The 18356-nt window shown below is 38.6% G+C and overlaps 1 protein-coding gene across 2 annotated transcripts in view; it reads left to right on the forward strand.

Annotated features, from left to right (window-relative positions):
* Positions 1 to 13530, forward strand: part of FUT9 (fucosyltransferase 9) — a 29060-nt gene extending 15530 nt beyond the window's left edge. The window contains exons 1-2 of one of the 2 annotated variants that reach the window (XM_065731046.1): positions 9825 to 9892; positions 12431 to 13530. In XM_065731046.1, the coding sequence (XP_065587118.1) occupies positions 12439 to 13518 (1080 nt within the window). In that variant the 5' untranslated portion in view covers positions 9825 to 9892; positions 12431 to 12438 and the 3' untranslated portion in view covers positions 13519 to 13530. Of the gene's footprint in view, positions 1 to 9824; positions 9893 to 12430 lie in introns of those variants that run through there. The other variant, XM_065731044.1, reaches the window with a different exon arrangement.
* Positions 13531 to 18356: the final 4826 nt, after the last annotated feature.

The following is an 18356-nucleotide window of genomic DNA, read 5'->3' on the forward strand; positions in this document are numbered from 1 at the left end:
ACTTGGACTTCATTTTCACCCCTCCTCTACTCCCACTAAAGCATTTGCAGTAATAGTCTTCTAACTGTGGTGTGATTAGAATGTTTATTAGAATGTCTAGTGTTAATAAAAGCCCTAAAGAATATTTAAGGTATTTCAGAAGTATTGCTGTTTCCAAAGCAGCACTGTTTTTGATTTTAATCTGTAGATTTTGAAGTATTTTTTGAAGGAGAAGTATCACATTTCATACTACAGTGTAAAAGATGAGATAGAAAGCAATTAAGTCTTAGGTAAACCCAAATTTAATTTCACTTAACTGAACTAAAGTTAAAGTGATGGATGAGCCAGGAAGTTCTCCTTGTCCTCTGTCCTATGTGAGATGCTTGTTAGGGCATCAACAGGCTCTAATTGCCATGCCAAAACTGTACCATCCTTCATCCTATTCGCATGCTGGACACTAATACCAATATTTCTTAATACCATTTTTATTGCTTTTGATTTCACTCTCATGTGAAAGATTACAATATAAGAATCCTATTTACTTCCATTTAATTTGTCTGGGAGGGAGACTTCATGGTAATTTAATCTTTGTTTTGTCTGATGTCTAGCCTGTATCTGACCTCACAGACCAAAGCCTGCACTGCACTCAAAGCCATCATTAGCATGGCTGGCTGTTAAGTGTCAGCCTGGGGATAGGATCTCAAAAGCTTCCTTAGTACGTCTGGGATGCTCACTTACTGAAAGAATTTACCTAGGCCTCTGAGTATGGTGACACACAGGACAAGCAATGGAAGAGGCTGCCCAGAACAGGACTAGGATGTGCCTTCCTCCATCCCTCACCAAGGCACATCTGGTGCTCTTCAGAAATGGGTTCTCCTCCTTGGGTTTTACAGCTTGGAGTCTTCTCTTCAGACAGATAACACCTCTCCTGTATGAAGAAATTAGGGCGTTAAACCTTTTAAACCTAGCCAGAGGAGAATGGTAAAAATAATTTAGAATGTTCAGGATACAGTCTTTTTTTTTTGTGATCTTTCCAATAGAGGAGCTTCAACCACCTCTGCCACCCCCCTACAGTATTCCCCATTATAAAACTGCAACTGCACAGGGAAGGAGGCAGACTCCACGCTCTACTGCTGCAGATGCGCCCTGGGCATAAATCATTAGGGAGTCAATAGGCAAGAGACAGAAAGAGGTCAAGGGAAAAGAGTAGTGTTTGGATTAGCAGCTAGGGCACCAATAGGGAGGAAAGGATTCTTTCCACCTAATCGTAAAGCTTTTCACACATTTTAAAATCAACTGCCACTGCAGTTGAGGAGCTAGGAAATTTTTAAGGCAAGAGAAATATCTAGGTCTAAATCATTTCAGACTCAAGTAGGATTTGTATCTCTCATCCAAGACTGTAGCTTCAAATGCTTCATAAAGGGATTTCACCCTATGCCTGTTCCTTTAGAAACAGAGAAGCAAATACAGCTGCTACCACTGCATTTGAAATGCAGTCTGCAGCCACGAAGTCCTTCTCAGGGCTGAGAGCTAGGAAAATAGCTGTTTTATCGATGTGACTGTCCCCATCCCTATGAAGCATGAGCCCCTCCTGGGCATGTGCTGGCACCAGGCTGCTGACAGTACAGGAGGCTGAAAGGCAGAGAGCCAGGGGGACTTCAAGCATGACTAGCATTAAGAAACAAATGAACAGAGGCTTTCAGGGTTGCATTTTCAAAGTCAGACACCAGTGTATCCCCTGAGCCCTATTAGAAATGCCTGTTTCTGTTCTGGGGCTCCTTAGGACTGGGAGTAGACTAACCAAGCATGGGGTTAGGTTCTTCTTATAATCCTTGTCATGAAATTAGTCTTACCCTTGCTTTGCTGTGCTAACTACAGGGAGCCGCAGATTGTTTGTAAAGGCAACTGCTTGCCATCATTTTTCTTTACATCAGCATCTTTAAATAAGAAGGATAAGATAATTAAGCAGAGCGCTGCTGTCCTCATACCTAGCTCCTTTTTTTTTTCCTTTTTCCATTTTTTTTCCATTACTTCTTTCTTTCTTTCTCCTTGTATATCCTCCAAGAAATCCCAGTTAACTGTCTTTAAAAAGCTGCTTTCTGAGCAAGACAACTATATAAAGGCTTCCACACGTATCAGAAACAAATGAGACCTTTTTCTTTCCCCTGCTTAAGTGCTGCTTTCTAATATGTACAGCAGGGTTGTAGCAGAGAAAAAGTATGGGCTACAAACTTTAAGATGGTAAAAAGATTGCCTAGCAAATTCTATTTTCAAGATACAGTAAATAATTTTATATTAACTCACTACTGTAGTGGTAAAAAGAATATGAATTCATTATGGAATTTTTGGCTCTATTAACAATAGAATAATGTATGACAGTAAAATTCAGTAACTGAGCACCAGAATGGACTGCTTTAACTTATACTGCAGATACTTGTTTTTTCAACAGGAATAAAAGGAAGAAAATAAGCAAGGAAATAGCAAGTTCCATTGCAAGTTTCTTGAGTCTTTCCAAATTAAGCATGAGCTCTGTGCTATCAATCTGTTTTGTATAATTTACTGTCAACATCCAGTGCAGAATATTCTTCCTTCCTATACTCCTAGCTTGAGAGTTGCTCTCAGAGCCATCTGTCCATCTGTTCACCTGGACAGTAAGTAGTAACAAGTAAACATCATCTTAGAACATGTAGGTGTTTGTAACTGCTGTGGGATTTTTTCCAGAGTGTAATTCCTTCCATTCATTCCTCTTACGTATTTGCCATTTCTTGACTGAAGAATTACTTTTTTCTTTCCTATATAAAATGTCTTTTCAGTGACTTTTTGTTAAGCTTTGTATTTCTCAGCTTGTTAGACTAGTAGTTCCAGCTCGCCGCTCTTCCTTTTGTTGTACACACAAAGACACACTCCAAGAAATTAACCACTGGTTTCTCTCAACTGAGATCTTGTTTACAAGAGAAATATGCAGTTTGAGAGGTTTGGTCTTGCTAATTTTGCTGGTTATGCAATATATACTGTATCAATCATTTTTCCAATATATACTATCTAAAATAATTCTATTTAAAATGTTTTCATTCTTACTGTTTAGAGTTCTACTGTTTAGATTTTGGAGGATTATATTTTTATTTCTGTTTATGTGTGTGTACATTTACGTATGATCTTAAACTTATAAACTTCTTATGAGCAACTTTTAATTTAATTTGTGGGTCTTCCTCTTTCTTTCTCTGTCAGAGTAGGAAGTCATTTGGATTCATCTCTTAAAATTTCCTTTTTTAATTTTTTAAATTGCCAAACCTGGCTAGTATTCATAGCAACTTAGTAACTTGTTTGCTGCAAACTATTTTATTTAAGAGTTCTGTTTTTACGATTACCTTCTATCTCACATCTACCAGGGTCCTACTTTAAAATATTTAATACTTCACCAATACAAGTCACCTTGAAAACATAATTGTTGGTGTGCAAGGGGGCAGTGATTGTTGCTATTCCTCTGGTTTTCCAATTGTCCATCAATTTTGTGCTAAGATAATTGCACTTATGAGTTCTCACTTAGCTGAAGTGTATTTTTCTCAGATGGAAAATAAGCAGTGATTGTTTTTGGCACAGTACCTGAAGATATTAAGGATTTGTATTTTATATACACAGACCTTTACATGAAGCTTTGAGTAATGCATTGTCTTTTCAGAAAACAAGTGCATTGTGGTGCTCTTTTCAAGTTGCAGAACTTGGATAAGGACTCTAGGCCATTGTGAGTCTTGTTGACCAACACTTACTTATTTCTTTATTCAGAATAGCCAAGAAATTCACTTTAGTTGGATATATTTCTAAAAGAATAGCTGTCCTTTCACCCTTTGAAGGGCAAAAAGAAGTCTTACTTGCAAAGCATATGAAGATATTAAAAAAGAAAAAAAAATCTTAGAAATCCACAGCTCTCTTCTCCATTTTCCTTTTGACTATCCAAGTAGATGCTATTCTCCCTTTCAGGTGTTTACAATGGATGTGAGCACTTCAGTTTCTCCCTTTACTCTGTAGGTGTCTTTCTGGCAAGTAGCACCCATAGCAGTTTAGGCTTTGTAAATTAAATCAAGACCATTGACTTGCATCCTAAGAAAACGGTGACATCAGTACAGATCCTGAACCCAGAGATATAGTGAGTTTCTCAAGAAAAGGTGCTCAGCAGACAGAGAACTGAATTGTTAAGAAGAAACCAACTTATGAGGATTTCATGTGATGTTTTAGAGGCTTCTCAAGCTTTCTTTCTAGACAACAGAATTGTCTCAAGAGTTATGCTGCCACTGGCAGAATCCTCCAAATCTATGCAGTTGTATCTACAAAAAGAGCAGCATTAAATCCCAATTAAAATATTCAAGCTTGCCTATGCAGAAAGATTCAACAACGTGAGTGCAGCCTCTAATTGTATCTACACGAACAGCTGGTGCTTAGAGCTCCAAAAGCCTCTCTTTGCCGCATAAGTAATGCCCCCTAATAAGTGTTCACTATTTTAAGCAGGCATCTTTCACTCTTTACTGACTCTGCTTTGTTTGCTTCGCCAATAAAAATATGTATAATTTTTCCATTATACTAGGGAACTGTATACTAGGAAATCAGCTAGATGTAACTGTGATGCTAGGATGTGGAGTTTAGCATACGTGCACAGCATAACCTAGGATTCTTCTTTTGCTGCTTTATGCCCCATTTCTGTTGGGCTTAACTGATACCATTTTCATAGCTACAGGGAGTAAACTAGGGCTTCCTGGTGGGCTGGTAGCCATCACGAATGCAAAGCTTGTTCAGATGTGTTCTCTGGGTGCAGTTCTACAAGCCAGCCACAAAGCTTCTGAACAGCTCTTTCCTCAGTTCTGACATAGTCGGAGAGAACAGCAGTTTGCTGTTCCCAAAGAACATTGAAAGAAACCACCTTACCTACTTCAGGAGCTGCTTTTCTTTGTACAGCTTCATTTGATGCAGAGCATTTTCACTGCTTTTGAAAGAAGACTGGATTGTGATGTATAGATAGGATGAGTTTTATCTTCAGGAAGATAAGGTGCTTTCCTCAATAGGTAGATAAAGCTGGTGGAGAACATCCTTTTCTGTGACCAGCACGGTATGGAAAGCCACCAACTTCAGGGAATGGTATTAGTTGTAAATTAGCTTTGATGTGGGCATGTCACTGTGGACCTGTCTCTGCATGTTATCAAGTCTGTCAATGCTGCTAAAGTTTAGTAAAGCTTTCCATGAACAAATCTTCCAGTTGTGCCAGCAAGGGAACCAACTGTAGTCTTATATTCCAAGTCAGACCTTAGGGTTCATGAGAAGAAAGTGATATATCTACAGTGTGAAGTGAGGTTCTGATACTAATGATGTATTTGGCTGGAAAATATCTCTTGCAGATAGGATATTCAGGTAATTCTTTTTTATTATTATTTATTTTCATTTTTAATATGAGGCAGTAGGGGATTGAAGGAGAGTTACACTCATACAAACAGCAGTGCTACAGCCATTCCCCTGTTAAAAGACCCTGCATGGCTGGCTGATGCTTTTTGCTGTACAGCCACATTGCAGAAAGGAGCCTCTGAACTGGTGCCTCACCAGCTGTGGAGTGACAGCCTGTGAGCATTGCTGGGAGGAGGAGAGGATGGATGGCAATCGGGAAGGCTGGAGGCTGCAGAGCCATTGCATCACACTGTGCACTGAGCAGCAACTTGGAAAATGGAGCTGAGGGTTGGCTATTTCTCACCAAGGCCAAAGGGGATCACAGAATCATAGAATCACAGAACTGTAGGGGTTAGAAGGGACCAGTAGAGGTTATCAAGTCCAGCCCCCTGCCAAAGCAGCTCCCTATCCCAGGTTGCACAGGTAGGCGTCCAGGCGGGTCCTGAATGTCTCCAGAGGAGACTCCACCACCTCTCTGTGCAGCTGTGCCAGTGCTCCCTCACTGCACTGTGAAGTTCCCATGCACATTTGTGCGGAACTTCCTATGCTTCAGTTTGTGGCCATTCCCCCTCATCCTATTGCCACACACTGCTGAGAAGAGTCCAGCCTCATCCTTTTGCCTCCAGCACCTTAGATATTCACAGACATGGATCAGATCCCCTCTGAGTCTTCTTTTTTCAAGGCTGAATAGACTCAGGTCTTCCTCATAGAGAGGTGTTCCAGGCCCTTCATCGTCTTTGTAGCCTTCTGCTAGACTCTTCTGAAGAGATACGTGTCTTTCTTGTACCAGGGGTGAGACAAAAAGATTCAGAGATTTGCAAAATAGCAGCAGTACACCAGCCAGCATCTGACAAGAAGCTTTATGTTTTGCCTTTAAAAGTGGGGATTAATTTTCTGTTCTCCATGCAGTTTTTCAGTTCCTTTTACTTTTTCAGTGTGACAAGTATCGCTCTTCCACAGACTGCAAGAAAAGCTTCAAGATGGAAGATTTTTTACTCAGTTTATTCAGCAATTTTCTGCAGTTGTAGGTTACCAAGTTGTGTTATCATTAGTACATTTTACAACAATCCGTGTTTAATATCATCACTGAGCTGGAAGGAATAAAGGGCGGTCATCTAGCCCAGCCACAGAACCTGAGGGCAGAGTCCAATCTCACTGCTGAATGATGCACGTCTAACCTGTTCTTGGCATTCTCCAGTGACAGCTTCAGCACCATCCCTAAACTAGTCTGTCAAGTTCTTAGATCATTTTTTTTAAGCTGCTCATAACAAAAAACGCCCCTGTTGAATAGAACCATTCTACATTGTTCTCAAAGTGTAAACACACAGAACTGGAATCTGAGGAACTGAACAAGTAACTTCAAAAGAAAGGAAGTGGAGAGGGGAGGAGAAAGAATGCTGCAGACAATAGAATGAAAATACTCAACCTGAGATTAGCAGTTCATTCAGCGCAGTCAAAAAGCCTTTAACTGTATGCAGCTCAGTTGAGTCTTTTCATATTAGGCTGCTTTAAGAAATCTGCAGGACATGCATGGAAAGGCATGGTAGCACGCCAGGTTTAGGTAGTAAGGAAAATATCTACCATTTCAGTTGTGAAAAAGGAGGTATAACTGGGAGCAGAATGAGTTAATTCCATCAAAAAGAAGCATTCTTCAGTCTCAGAGAACTGAAGCAAAAGCAGCTTGGGGCACTTGGAGATATGAAATTACACTCATACTATCCCAAGGCATTAAGTTTCATTTTATACTGCAGGTGAAAAATTCCAGCTACCTGGAAGTGAGGTCTGCGAAGACACTGCTCTTTGCATAAATGTAGATATGCTGTGGCTGGGACTGGTACAACATGCCAAAGGACAGGTACAGCAATTTCAAAGGAGTGTTGTTTCCAACAACAGTTGTTTCCATGTGATTCTCGTCAGTTCCCACTACATTCAAATGTCCTTTTAATATTTCCAGAGTATCTCCATATATACTATCTGCTGCTAGAAGGGCCTATGTCACCTCTGTTTGCCTCAGCGTCCTTCTGCTTCTCACTTTTGATAAATCTCCTGTGCCACAGATGCTCAGTCTGATCCCAAGAGTGATCCTCCAAGGACATCTTGTGATTTTAAAGTATTTCTTCTCGAGCTCTCCCGAGACAGGGTGCTGATAAAAATTAGCCCTGAACATTTCAGAATTCTGAGTAAGGCAAGAGAAGTAACAAGTGATCTTTGCTCATAATTCAGTGTCCGTAATTTCAGAAATAACACTGTCCCTTTATTCCAGCTTAATTTTAAAATATTGTCCTTAGAGTCTCTTTGCACTCTTGGAAACAATTCATTCCCACACATCTTCAAATCCTCCAGAAAGCCATTTCAGATCATTTAGGAGATTTGCAGTGGCTGCCTGTGCTGACAGTCAGTGGTTTTTTCATGGACACAGAGGCCAGCTTTTTTGGATCGAAACATCATAGGACTGACCTTGCTGCTAATCCTTTGGAATATCTCAGTGCTAGGAAAGCAATGACAGTTATACCTCTTCAAGTAGTCACGTATTTTGGGCTACTGGCAAAACTTTGAGGATATACCAGTGAAGGTGATGTAAAGATATGCCAGGAAAACAGTCATTGATATAACTGACCAGAAATGTTAACTTTTTTCTCCCTCCTATAGTTAGCATAATCTGAAAAAAAATAAAATAAACAATATCTACCCCCTCCTGGAAAAATTAAATCCTCACTGCAAAATAGACATGATAAAATAGGCCCTATAGAATTGCATTTTATATTTTTGTGAACATTATGCATTCATACAACAGATGTATGTTGCAAGCCTTGCCTGGTGCACTTAGGGTTAATGCTGTTTGTACCCTGCCACTATCTCTGTGGTTGTGTTGCTACTACATGGAGTTGCTTGGTGATGGAATGCCAAAGTTTGCACTTAAAAGGAAGCCTTGCTAAGTTTTGTACTGAGGAAAATTGTCTTGCACTAATTAAGTACTACTATATTTTCAAATAGGAAAAAAAGCACCTAGAAGATCCTTGCTATGCCACAGCACACAGAAATGTAGTTTATAATGAAACTATCAAAGATACCGAATTCTTCCAGTTGGCAATAATCTCAGTAAACACATTTCTTTGACAAGTTTTCTTTTTAGAGGCTGCCGTGACAGAAATTGATGGGGGAGGGGATCTGCAAAAAGGAAGTGTGTGCTTCTGTGGTAGAAAGAAAGCCATGAAGAGGAAGGGTGAGCTAAGGTTACTTGGCTGGATGTGTTGCAATGAATGTCTCTGTAGCGTCTGTCACCTTTATAGTGAGAGAGAAACATAGCAAGAGATCAGCAGCTACCTTGGGCACAAAAGGGAAGACAAAAATGTTCAATATGGATACGCATTTTGAAGAACACTGTGAAAAAAAATCTTCCACAAATTTTAGTGGGCATATGAAGCAAAGAACCAACCTATATATCCTAGCATTACAGACAAGCTACTTCTCAAGAAAATACAATTTGTTGACAGGTGTTTGCCACATGCGTTCACTGTGCTGCTGCCTGTGTTTAGGACTAAGAGTCCCAAAAGCCATGAAGGCAGTCTGCTTGACAGAGGACAAAAGTTATTGCTTCTGAGGTTAGTACTTCATTCTGAAAAATGACTGCTATTCCCTGTGTACATCATAATAGTCATTGCTGGAATCACCACAAAATCTTGTCAGCTCCTTTGTGTATAGGCAAATAGTATTTCTAGAGGTATTCTCTCTTCTGCTTCCTTGCAAGCCTCTCATTCCATGTTTTAATGTTTCTTGCTTTCACAGCAGTTTTCCACTATCCCATTAGCAGCAACTTCAAAGTGAAGCATGCCAGCAACATGTATGTACCTCCTAATGGATGTATGAGTCTGCATAATGAGTAGTTAGTTTTCTGAACCCAAAATTAAAACAGTAAACTGTTCAGAAAACTAAAGCAGTAGTATCCTGGCTGTATGCTACTGTTTCAGTGAAAGATAAAACCTAAGAACCATGATCCCAGATCAGTAGGGGGCACTTGAGTACAGAGGGCACCAATGCAATGAGAGAATACATGTAGAAAAGACAGAATAAGTAAACTTACTTGTTTAGTTGTGCGAGGTGCTAATATTGGCCTTCTGGGTACAGAAGCAAGTGTTTATTCTCACACTGACACTACAGTGCAAAGGTTTCCTACACAAATACCACACTTTTCTGATTTCCCAGCAATTTCAGTCTCCAGAAAAGGATCGGTTTCTGTGAATAGACACCTTCCTCAACCTATTCTTGAACTCAACTCACACTGCCTCTTAAGTGAATAGATATACCTATTCTGAGTGTTAGTTTCAATAGAAGAGAACAGTCACATGAAGATTGGTTCAGCCCCTTGTTTTTAACTCAAGTTTTATCTCTTTGAGCTGTCCAACCCAAATCCCTTATTCCTTAGAAAACATGCTCCAGCCTTTATCATAGAAAAGCAGGAAAGTAGACTTCTGTTCTCACGGGCCAGGTCCTAAACTTCCCTGTGGATGTATTTCCAGCAAAAATCAACATAAACTGAAGGAAAGCCTATGTGATTTATCTACAGAACCACAAATAGAACATGAACTTATGAGACTAAATGGACATGGACGCAGCAATTCTTCCCCTCTATTCCTTTCAAAATCACTTTGCTAAAAGCATAGAGGACTTGCTCAACACTGTCCAAAAGAAGGGTATTGAGACGTTGGCATACTCAACACACCCAGATATTTTAAATGATTGTACTGGGTGCTGATGTCCAATTGATGGCAGGTGGCTGCTGGGCTCCTCTGTGCAGAAAGGCCAAGGATGTCCCATTGCCAGACAGCTGGTTCCAGTCGGCTCCCACTGCCCCACTACAAGGCATGGCTGGGTCCAGTAGTGGAGATGGCATATGCTGGAACAAGCAAAAAGTGGGAGGAGGAAGGAGGGACACAGGGAGCTGTTATGGACTTAACACAACCCCCTCCTGCACTGCTTAGAGGGGAGGCAGAAGAATTGGGAATGAAGGAGTGAAGATGAGCCTGGGAGAAGGCACCAAGGGGAAGAAGTGTTTTAATTTTTGTATGTTCCTTACTATTCATTCTATTTTAATTGGCAATAAATTACATTCATTTTCCCTAAAGTGAGTTTGCCCATGACAGTGACTGGTAAGTGATCTCCCTGCTTTTATCTCAGTGAGTCTTTCCATCTTAATTCCTGCCTCCCCCAGCCCTGTCCTACTGAGGAGAGAGAGTGGGAGAGCAGCTGAGGGCCAGGGGCAAATGACAGCCAAGGCTAACTCACCACAATATGTAAAAACAGAATTAAGACTATCTGACTTTCCAAAGTAAGGAGGAAAGTGTGGCAAATTATTTTTTAACTCAAGATACAGTGTTAGTGTAGAACTCAGTATGACATTCCCTATTTGTCCCCTTCCTCAACAATGAATGTGAAAATGCTTTTTGTTGTACTGGGCTGCTACACTCACACATCAGCTTTTACACTCACAAAGCAGTACATGTATGTTGCATTAATGGACTTCTGAATCACATTCTATTGTGTCTTTGTGCTGAATGTGTTTATCTCACAAGTTATGTGAGATGAGCTGACTTAAAAGAAATTCTGCTTTCTGTCACTGATTTCTTTTTCTTATTGTATATATTTTATAACTATTTTAGGAGTGGAACTTTTAAAATAATTTTTTTTTGTGGTGTTAACTAGCGAAGATAACAAAAATCGAAAGTGATAAGAAATATGTAGAAAAAGAAAGCCAGACAAATTTTATAGTAATTGAAATGCACTGCACAATTATCTTTTTATAGTAGGCCAATAAATACAGTACACTTCTGTTTGGTAACTGACATCTATTCATTTTTCATTTTTAAGTCACAGCACTTTTCACATGGTTAACTGTTTTATTTTTAGAACACTTGTGTTCTAGGGCTACATTCAGGAGTAGAAGTTAGCCATAAGCAATCCCTAACTCTGCCAGGTTTCACAGGAAGCAGATGGAAGAAAAGTGCTGGAAAGAGATTTATCAGTTCTCTCAGGAAAAAAAATGAGAGAGAGGACAAAGGAACATATATGAACTTTTCACTCTTTTTTTCCCTATAGAAAAAGAAAAGGTGCTTCACAAAGCAGTGTACCTGTACTTTTCTTAAATATTAACACAGGACTGTGGCATATAGACATAATTAAAAGTTTTAAGGATATTTTATTGTTCATTTTTTCTTTATATGGGGACTACATATGGCTTACTATGGGAACAGGGGAGCTGAGAACCTGTATTACTGCTTTCTTTCCCTATCTGTTTTAGGACTCCTAGGGAAAAAAAATAAAAGACTACATCTCCATGTACTCATCAGTCACAAGCTAGTTTTTTTATATCCTTATTGATCCAAGAAATAATGTTCCAGTACCATCTTTTTTAATTCCTCTATATGCACTCGAATATGTGTGGACCAAAACTGCAGCATATTAGCCCTTACCCATATACAAGGAAAGAGTCAAAGGGTAATTCTGTGCATCTCAAACTCTTGGCTTAAGTTCTAAGCAAAAACACTTAAGATATGTGTATATATATTTCAAGTACGACAAAGATTAAAACTCTACTTTAAATTTGTCTCAGTTAGCTTCTAATGTGAAGAAGATAATATGAGTATGGCATTATCCAAAACTTTGCAATGAATGTTGTGCAAGAACTCATAGATTTATTGAATAATAGATTCACAGAATCATAGAATGATATGGGTTTGAAGGAACCTTTAAAAATCATCTTGTTCCAAGCCCTCTGCTGTGGACAGGGACAATTGTTGATCAAAGCCCTATTCAGCATGACTATGAGCACATGCAGGGATAGGGCATCCCTTACATACAGGGGTAGGACATCCCTTTTACTTAAAAGTTTCTGAAGTTATAGATCAGTAATATTGAAGTTTGTCCATTTTGATGTCTGATGTCTGATTGCTTTAAGAGGAAATTATATATATGTAATCGAAAAACCTGATGTTATTTTCTCTCTTTGTCTTCCTCTCTTTTTCCTCAGAACAAATTATGACATCAACATCTAAAGGAATTTTCCGGCCATTTTTGATTGTCTTCATTGTCCTTGGTTGTTTCATGGCATTTATACTAATTTATATTAAACCAACAAGCAGCTGGATCTCTAGTCCTGTGGAATCAGCCAGCTCAGTTTTGAAAATGAAGAGCTTCTTTTCTTCCAAAACTGATTATTTTAATGAAACTATTATTTTGGTTTGGCTTTGGCCATTTGGTCAGACATTCGATCTAACGTCTTGCCAAACGATGTTCAACATCCACGGGTGCCATCTGACTATTGACCGCTCACTATATAACAAGTCCCATGCAGTTCTCATTCATCACAGAGACATTAACTGGGATCTGACTAATTTACCTCAGCAAGCCAGGCCACCATTCCAGAAATGGATTTGGATGAACTTGGAATCTCCAACTCATACTCCACAAAAGAGTGGCATTGAACACCTCTTTAACCTAACCCTGACTTACCGACGTGATTCAGATATTCAGGTGCCGTATGGCTCCATGATGGTCGGTACAGGGTCCTTTACATATGAAGTGCCAAGTAAAGAAAACTTGGTTTGTTGGGTTGTAAGTAACTGGAACCCTGAGCATGCTCGAGTCAAGTATTACAATGAGCTTAGCAAATACATTGAAATCCATACCTACGGGCAAGCCTTTGGAGACTACGTCAATGATAAAAACTTAATTCCAACTATCTCCAGTTGCAAATTCTACCTTTCATTTGAAAATTCAATCCACAAAGATTACATTACTGAGAAACTTTACAATGCTCTTCTGGCTGGATCAGTACCAGTTGTACTGGGCCCTTCTAGAGAAAACTACGAGAATTACATTCCAGCAGACTCTTTTATCCATGTGGAAGATTTTCTATCCCCAAGAGAGCTGGCAGAATATCTTCTGATGCTTGACAAAAATAACAAGATGTACCTTGGTTACTTCAACTGGAAGAAGGATTTCTCAGTGCATCTTCCTAAATTCTGGGAATCACATGCATGTCTTGCTTGTGATCATGTGAAAAGACACCAGGAATACAAGTCAATTGGAAATTTAGAAAAATGGTTTTGGAATTAATTTGTGTGTGTGTTTGTGCGCGCGCGCGTGTGTGTGTGTGTTTACACATTTTTTTTTAAGAAGCTGGATGGATCTTTAGTCTAAGTGGAGAGTAAAAGAATAAGGAAAAAAAGAAGGAATGATGAACCTTACAGAACCTTACATCAAGGTTTATCAGCCATCCTCTCTTGGCTATCCTATTTATATTTCATAAGTGATTTTAAAAATTATGAGCAGCAGTCATCAATACTCAGTTTTAAATTAAAATGTACATATTAATTATGTGCGCTGAAGAATATATGATTCTTTCCTATAATTTTTAAGCCAGATTTTACACATTTTATGTGCAGTATATCTCAGTCTTACACAAAGTTGACATTTTAAACAATTTTTTCTTTAAAAAAAAACAAAAAAAACCAATATTTTATTCAGTTTAATCTGTTTGCAAACTGCAAACACGACTTCTAAATGCCATAGAGAATTTTAACAGCATAATTTGTTCTGCTGGTCTGAAATGTATATAACATTTAATTAAGAAAACTAAAATAAAAAGAAACGGTACAGTTCAATATCTAGAATTATTTCTTTGTGATAAATGACACCCTTTTTAAGGGTCCAGAATACAGAAATAGTTGTTTTTTGTGGGTTTTTTTTTTTTTTTAAGAATTACAGTAGCAGACATTCTTTGTTTATAAACAAACAAACAAATAAATAAATAAATTAGTCTCTCAAAAAACAACTCCTGTTTAGCAATACGTCAGTTCTTACCATCTGAAGAATAGAGAAATGAGATATTGAGAAAATGAACAATCTTAGTGATAAAAGCCCTGATTCATCCAACATTTGAGTGCATTTATATGTAGCGTATCCTTAAATTTCCTTGTGTCTCAAGTACAGTTTACATGAACCAGGGCTTTAATTGGTATTATACTGAAACAGAAGTAAACAGATTTCAGTTTAGGTATTTGATTGCATCAGCCTCATGCACTGAATAGAGATGGTAGTAGTGATTGTTTAGAAATAGCTTGTTGAGAAATTTCTCTCATAATATTTTTTAATAATTGTGGTGTTTCTCTCCACTTCTGTAAAGATCTGTTGAACTTTAATGGTGATGGATGACTTGCTGAGTGGCAAGTTTCTTTTCTGAAAGAAATATGCTGAAAATCAGTAAATAAGTTACCATGCTGAAGTATTTAACCATTCAACTCATTAAGCTAATGAGTTTTGGTTTTTGAAAATATTTTATGTGACAGGTACAAACAAAAGCAATCTCAAGAACAGTAGATGCTTTCAAAGGGAAGTTCTCAAGTATTAAATTTGCTCTGATAGCAAATATAAAAATGTGATGATTGTCATGATTGTTTAAAATACATCTGTTCTTAATGTCTGTTATTTGATCTTATTACTATTTTTTTTCAGCTGCTAAGACTTAAATACTGGATTGCTATGTATTGTCTTATGTATAACGTTTGCTTAATGACATGGACATACAGATATATTTTGGTAGCAACTGAAAGCCAATCAGCTCGTTTTTTTCATGCCAAAATATTACAGATTGCTCTTTCTAGTAAGTTGCAGTCAGCCCCAGAATCATATGTCTACTTTTTTGATATCTTTAAAACCATGCTAGATATGTGCATTTTTTTCTTAAACTACAGAATGTGTTGTAAAAAAAATTGAAGAAAATGTTAAAAGTTACAAACTCACTGGTAAACACCACGCAGTAATCAAGCACATTATTTCAATAGTTATCAAGTGAACATTGACTTTAAACTTTTAAGACTATCCAAAATGAAATGAGGTGTAAAAATGTTGAAGGATAAAGGTGCAGTTTCATTTACTGTGAACAAATATATGTTGTGCTACTAAAGTAAGGCCTGGTAAAAGAAACTATTAAAAAAATATATCAAAAGAGGAAAAGATTCTAAAAGTTTAGTGAAAAACTTCAGGTTATGTGATATAGAAGACCTTATTCAAGAAACATAATTTACCAGATATAGAAGATTAAACCTGAAGACAATAAATCTGATGAAGGGATTAAGGGATAAGCAATGATAAAATTTAGCAAAAAATAATGTGATTTGTGAAACTCTTCTTTTACCTCAGGCTGGTATAGAAACATTGAAGGCTGTAAGACAAATATAGTTAAACTTCAAAACTCAGAAACTCTTCTGGAAATGTTATAGAGAAACTTGTGTTCCTCCCTGTGGCTTCAAAAGCTGTTTTCTGATCCAGGTATTTATTTATTTTGTTTATTGCTGTCTTTAAAAGCTTGTTTACAAGATACGCGAGCCTTCTAGATTCACCAGCATTCCAGTAGGATACAAGATGATCTTACCTTACAAGTTAATGCAATAGAAGGAAACCCAGTCTTCTGAAAACTAAGTGCTGACATATATGTAATGTGAATGGCATTTCTATCATTTTGAAGGCAAGTGGCTATTGGCTACATGAACAAAACCTTTCTATTTCTTCACACCTTTTGTTTTCAGGACAGTTGTGAAGTTCTAAGCTGCTGCAAATGGCATTGCTGTGGCTGGATAACGATCTCCTTGATGATGGAATTCAGAATATTTTTTTTGCATTGACCTCACTAGAAGTACATTCACCCTTTTGTGAACTTCCACAGTCCCTTACTTCATTTCCCACACCAGAAGGCAGGAGTTGTGTTGGGTGCTACAAGGCCTTAGTCAGATGAGACCAATTCCCTAGCGTCAAGATTCAGTATATCAGCTCTTACATTAAAAGTAAGCACAATAATGAAATGACAAAAAATGTTACTTGTTACTATGAAAATCTATTGGCGTGATTTAACCTAGCAGATAATCACCACACAGCTGTTCACACATTTCCCTCTAAGGGAGATGGGAGAGTGAATCAGAAAACAGGAAAAATACATGGGTTGAGATGAAGACAGTTTAACATGACGGAAAAGGAAGAAAAAATTATAATGACAATAAAAACATACAAAACTAGTGATGTACAACACAATTACTGCTTGCCAACCAGCATCCAAGCAGTCCCTAAGCTCAGTGTCACTCTCAGCCAACTCCCCCAGTTTTATTGTTCATCACAGTGTCATATGATATGGAATATCCACTTGGACAGTTTGGGTCAGCTGTCCTAATTCTGTCCCACCCTTCCTTCTTGTGACCCCTGCCTACTCGCAGGGCACCACAAGGAGTTGAAAAATCCTTGACTTAATTTTAAGAACTGCTTCTCATCAACTAAAGGATCGGTGTGTTATCAACACTATTCTCATCCTAAATCAACAACTCAGCATCACACCAGGTAGAAGGAAGAAAATTAACTCCATCCCATCTGAAATCATGACAATTTCCACCCCTTATTCTACGCCATCTATATCATCTTTCCAAACAGAATTTCCAAATCCAAGTAATCACCAACACTTTTCTTCTCTTTGTGTATATACACACTTACTATTCCCTCAGTCTTAGGGCCTCTAAAATGTCTCTTGAGTTTGTGTAGACTATGCCTCAGGGTTCCATCTGTCATAACAGTCCTTCATGGCAGAAGAGGTGGTGCACAGTGTTGGATTGTTGCATGCTGAAGCCAATTCTGTCCCCATCAGAATTCATTCTTCATTAGTCAGGGTGATTCTTACTGTACTACCACTAATATGCCGTTAGCAACCATAGTAGTGATGAGATATAAAATGATGCAGTATTGTACAACAATTAAAATTATACAATTCAAACCACTGTCTACTCTCACCCACTATCAAATTCCCTTGATGTACACATTGGACTTCCTCATCTTTCTGTGTCACCCAGCAAATGCAACCAGGTTCTTGAGCAAAAGTAATCGCATAGTTGGGTTTGCCTTTGCCTGAGGCAGGAATAACTCAGACTGTCTTGTCCAATATGTTCTTTCATGTGCACTACAAAGACTTTGTCTCCTTCTGCAGCATGATTGGGCAGAGCCAGCTTAATTGTCAAATACCCTAGTTGTGACTAACTTTGTGGCTTTTGCTAAATGTGCATCCCAATGTTTGCATGGCCAGTACCCGTTGCTCTCAGTGTAGTCTTTAGAAGTCCATTGTAGCATTCAGTTTTACCAGAGGATGCTTCATGATTGCAGATGTGATATACTCACTCACTGCCATGCTCCTTGGCTCAGGTATTCACAGTTATTTTGAAAATTAGTCCCATTATCTGATTTGATTCTTTCTGGGGTGCCATGTTGCCACAGAACTTACTTTTCAGGGCTCAGGATAGTGTTTTTGGCATTGGCATAATATGTTTCCAGCCATCTGGTGGTTGCTTCCACCAATGAAAGCACACAGTACTTGTTGTGGCAGATATGTAGGAGTGTGACATAATCAACCTGCCATCCCTCCCCGTTTTTACTTATTAGCCATTTTTCTCCATACCAAAGAGACTTTATCCGCATGGCTTTCCTAATTACAGCACATTTCACATTCATGGATAACCTGTGCAATAGTGTCCATGGTCAAGTCCACTCCTCGATCCCGAGCCCACCTATTTTTCCTTGATGGCCTGAAGTGTCATGGGCCCACTGAGCTAGAAATAGTTCACCCTTGTGTTGCCAGTCCAGATACACCTGAGTCACTTCAATTCTAGTGCTCCAATGCACATACTGGTTGTTTTGATTTTCTTCAGTGGCAGTACTCTTGAGTACAAGAGCATTTACATGACATACTTTTACAGCTATGTTCTCTACCTGGGCAGCAATACCCTCCCACAATACAGTGGCCCAGATGGGTTTGCTTCTATGCTGCCAGTTGTTCAGCTTCCTTTATCATAACCACCCCCATAACGTATTTCCCACCATCCGTAAGTCAGCATAGACATCGAGCACTGGCCAGTTCTCTCATT

The sequence above is a fragment of the Cyrtonyx montezumae genome, unplaced genomic scaffold (genome assembly GCF_038088225.1).
Source record: "Cyrtonyx montezumae isolate F1298 unplaced genomic scaffold, pur_monq_1.0 scaffold_13, whole genome shotgun sequence".
NCBI classification, from domain to species: Eukaryota; Metazoa; Chordata; class Aves; order Galliformes; family Odontophoridae; genus Cyrtonyx; species Cyrtonyx montezumae.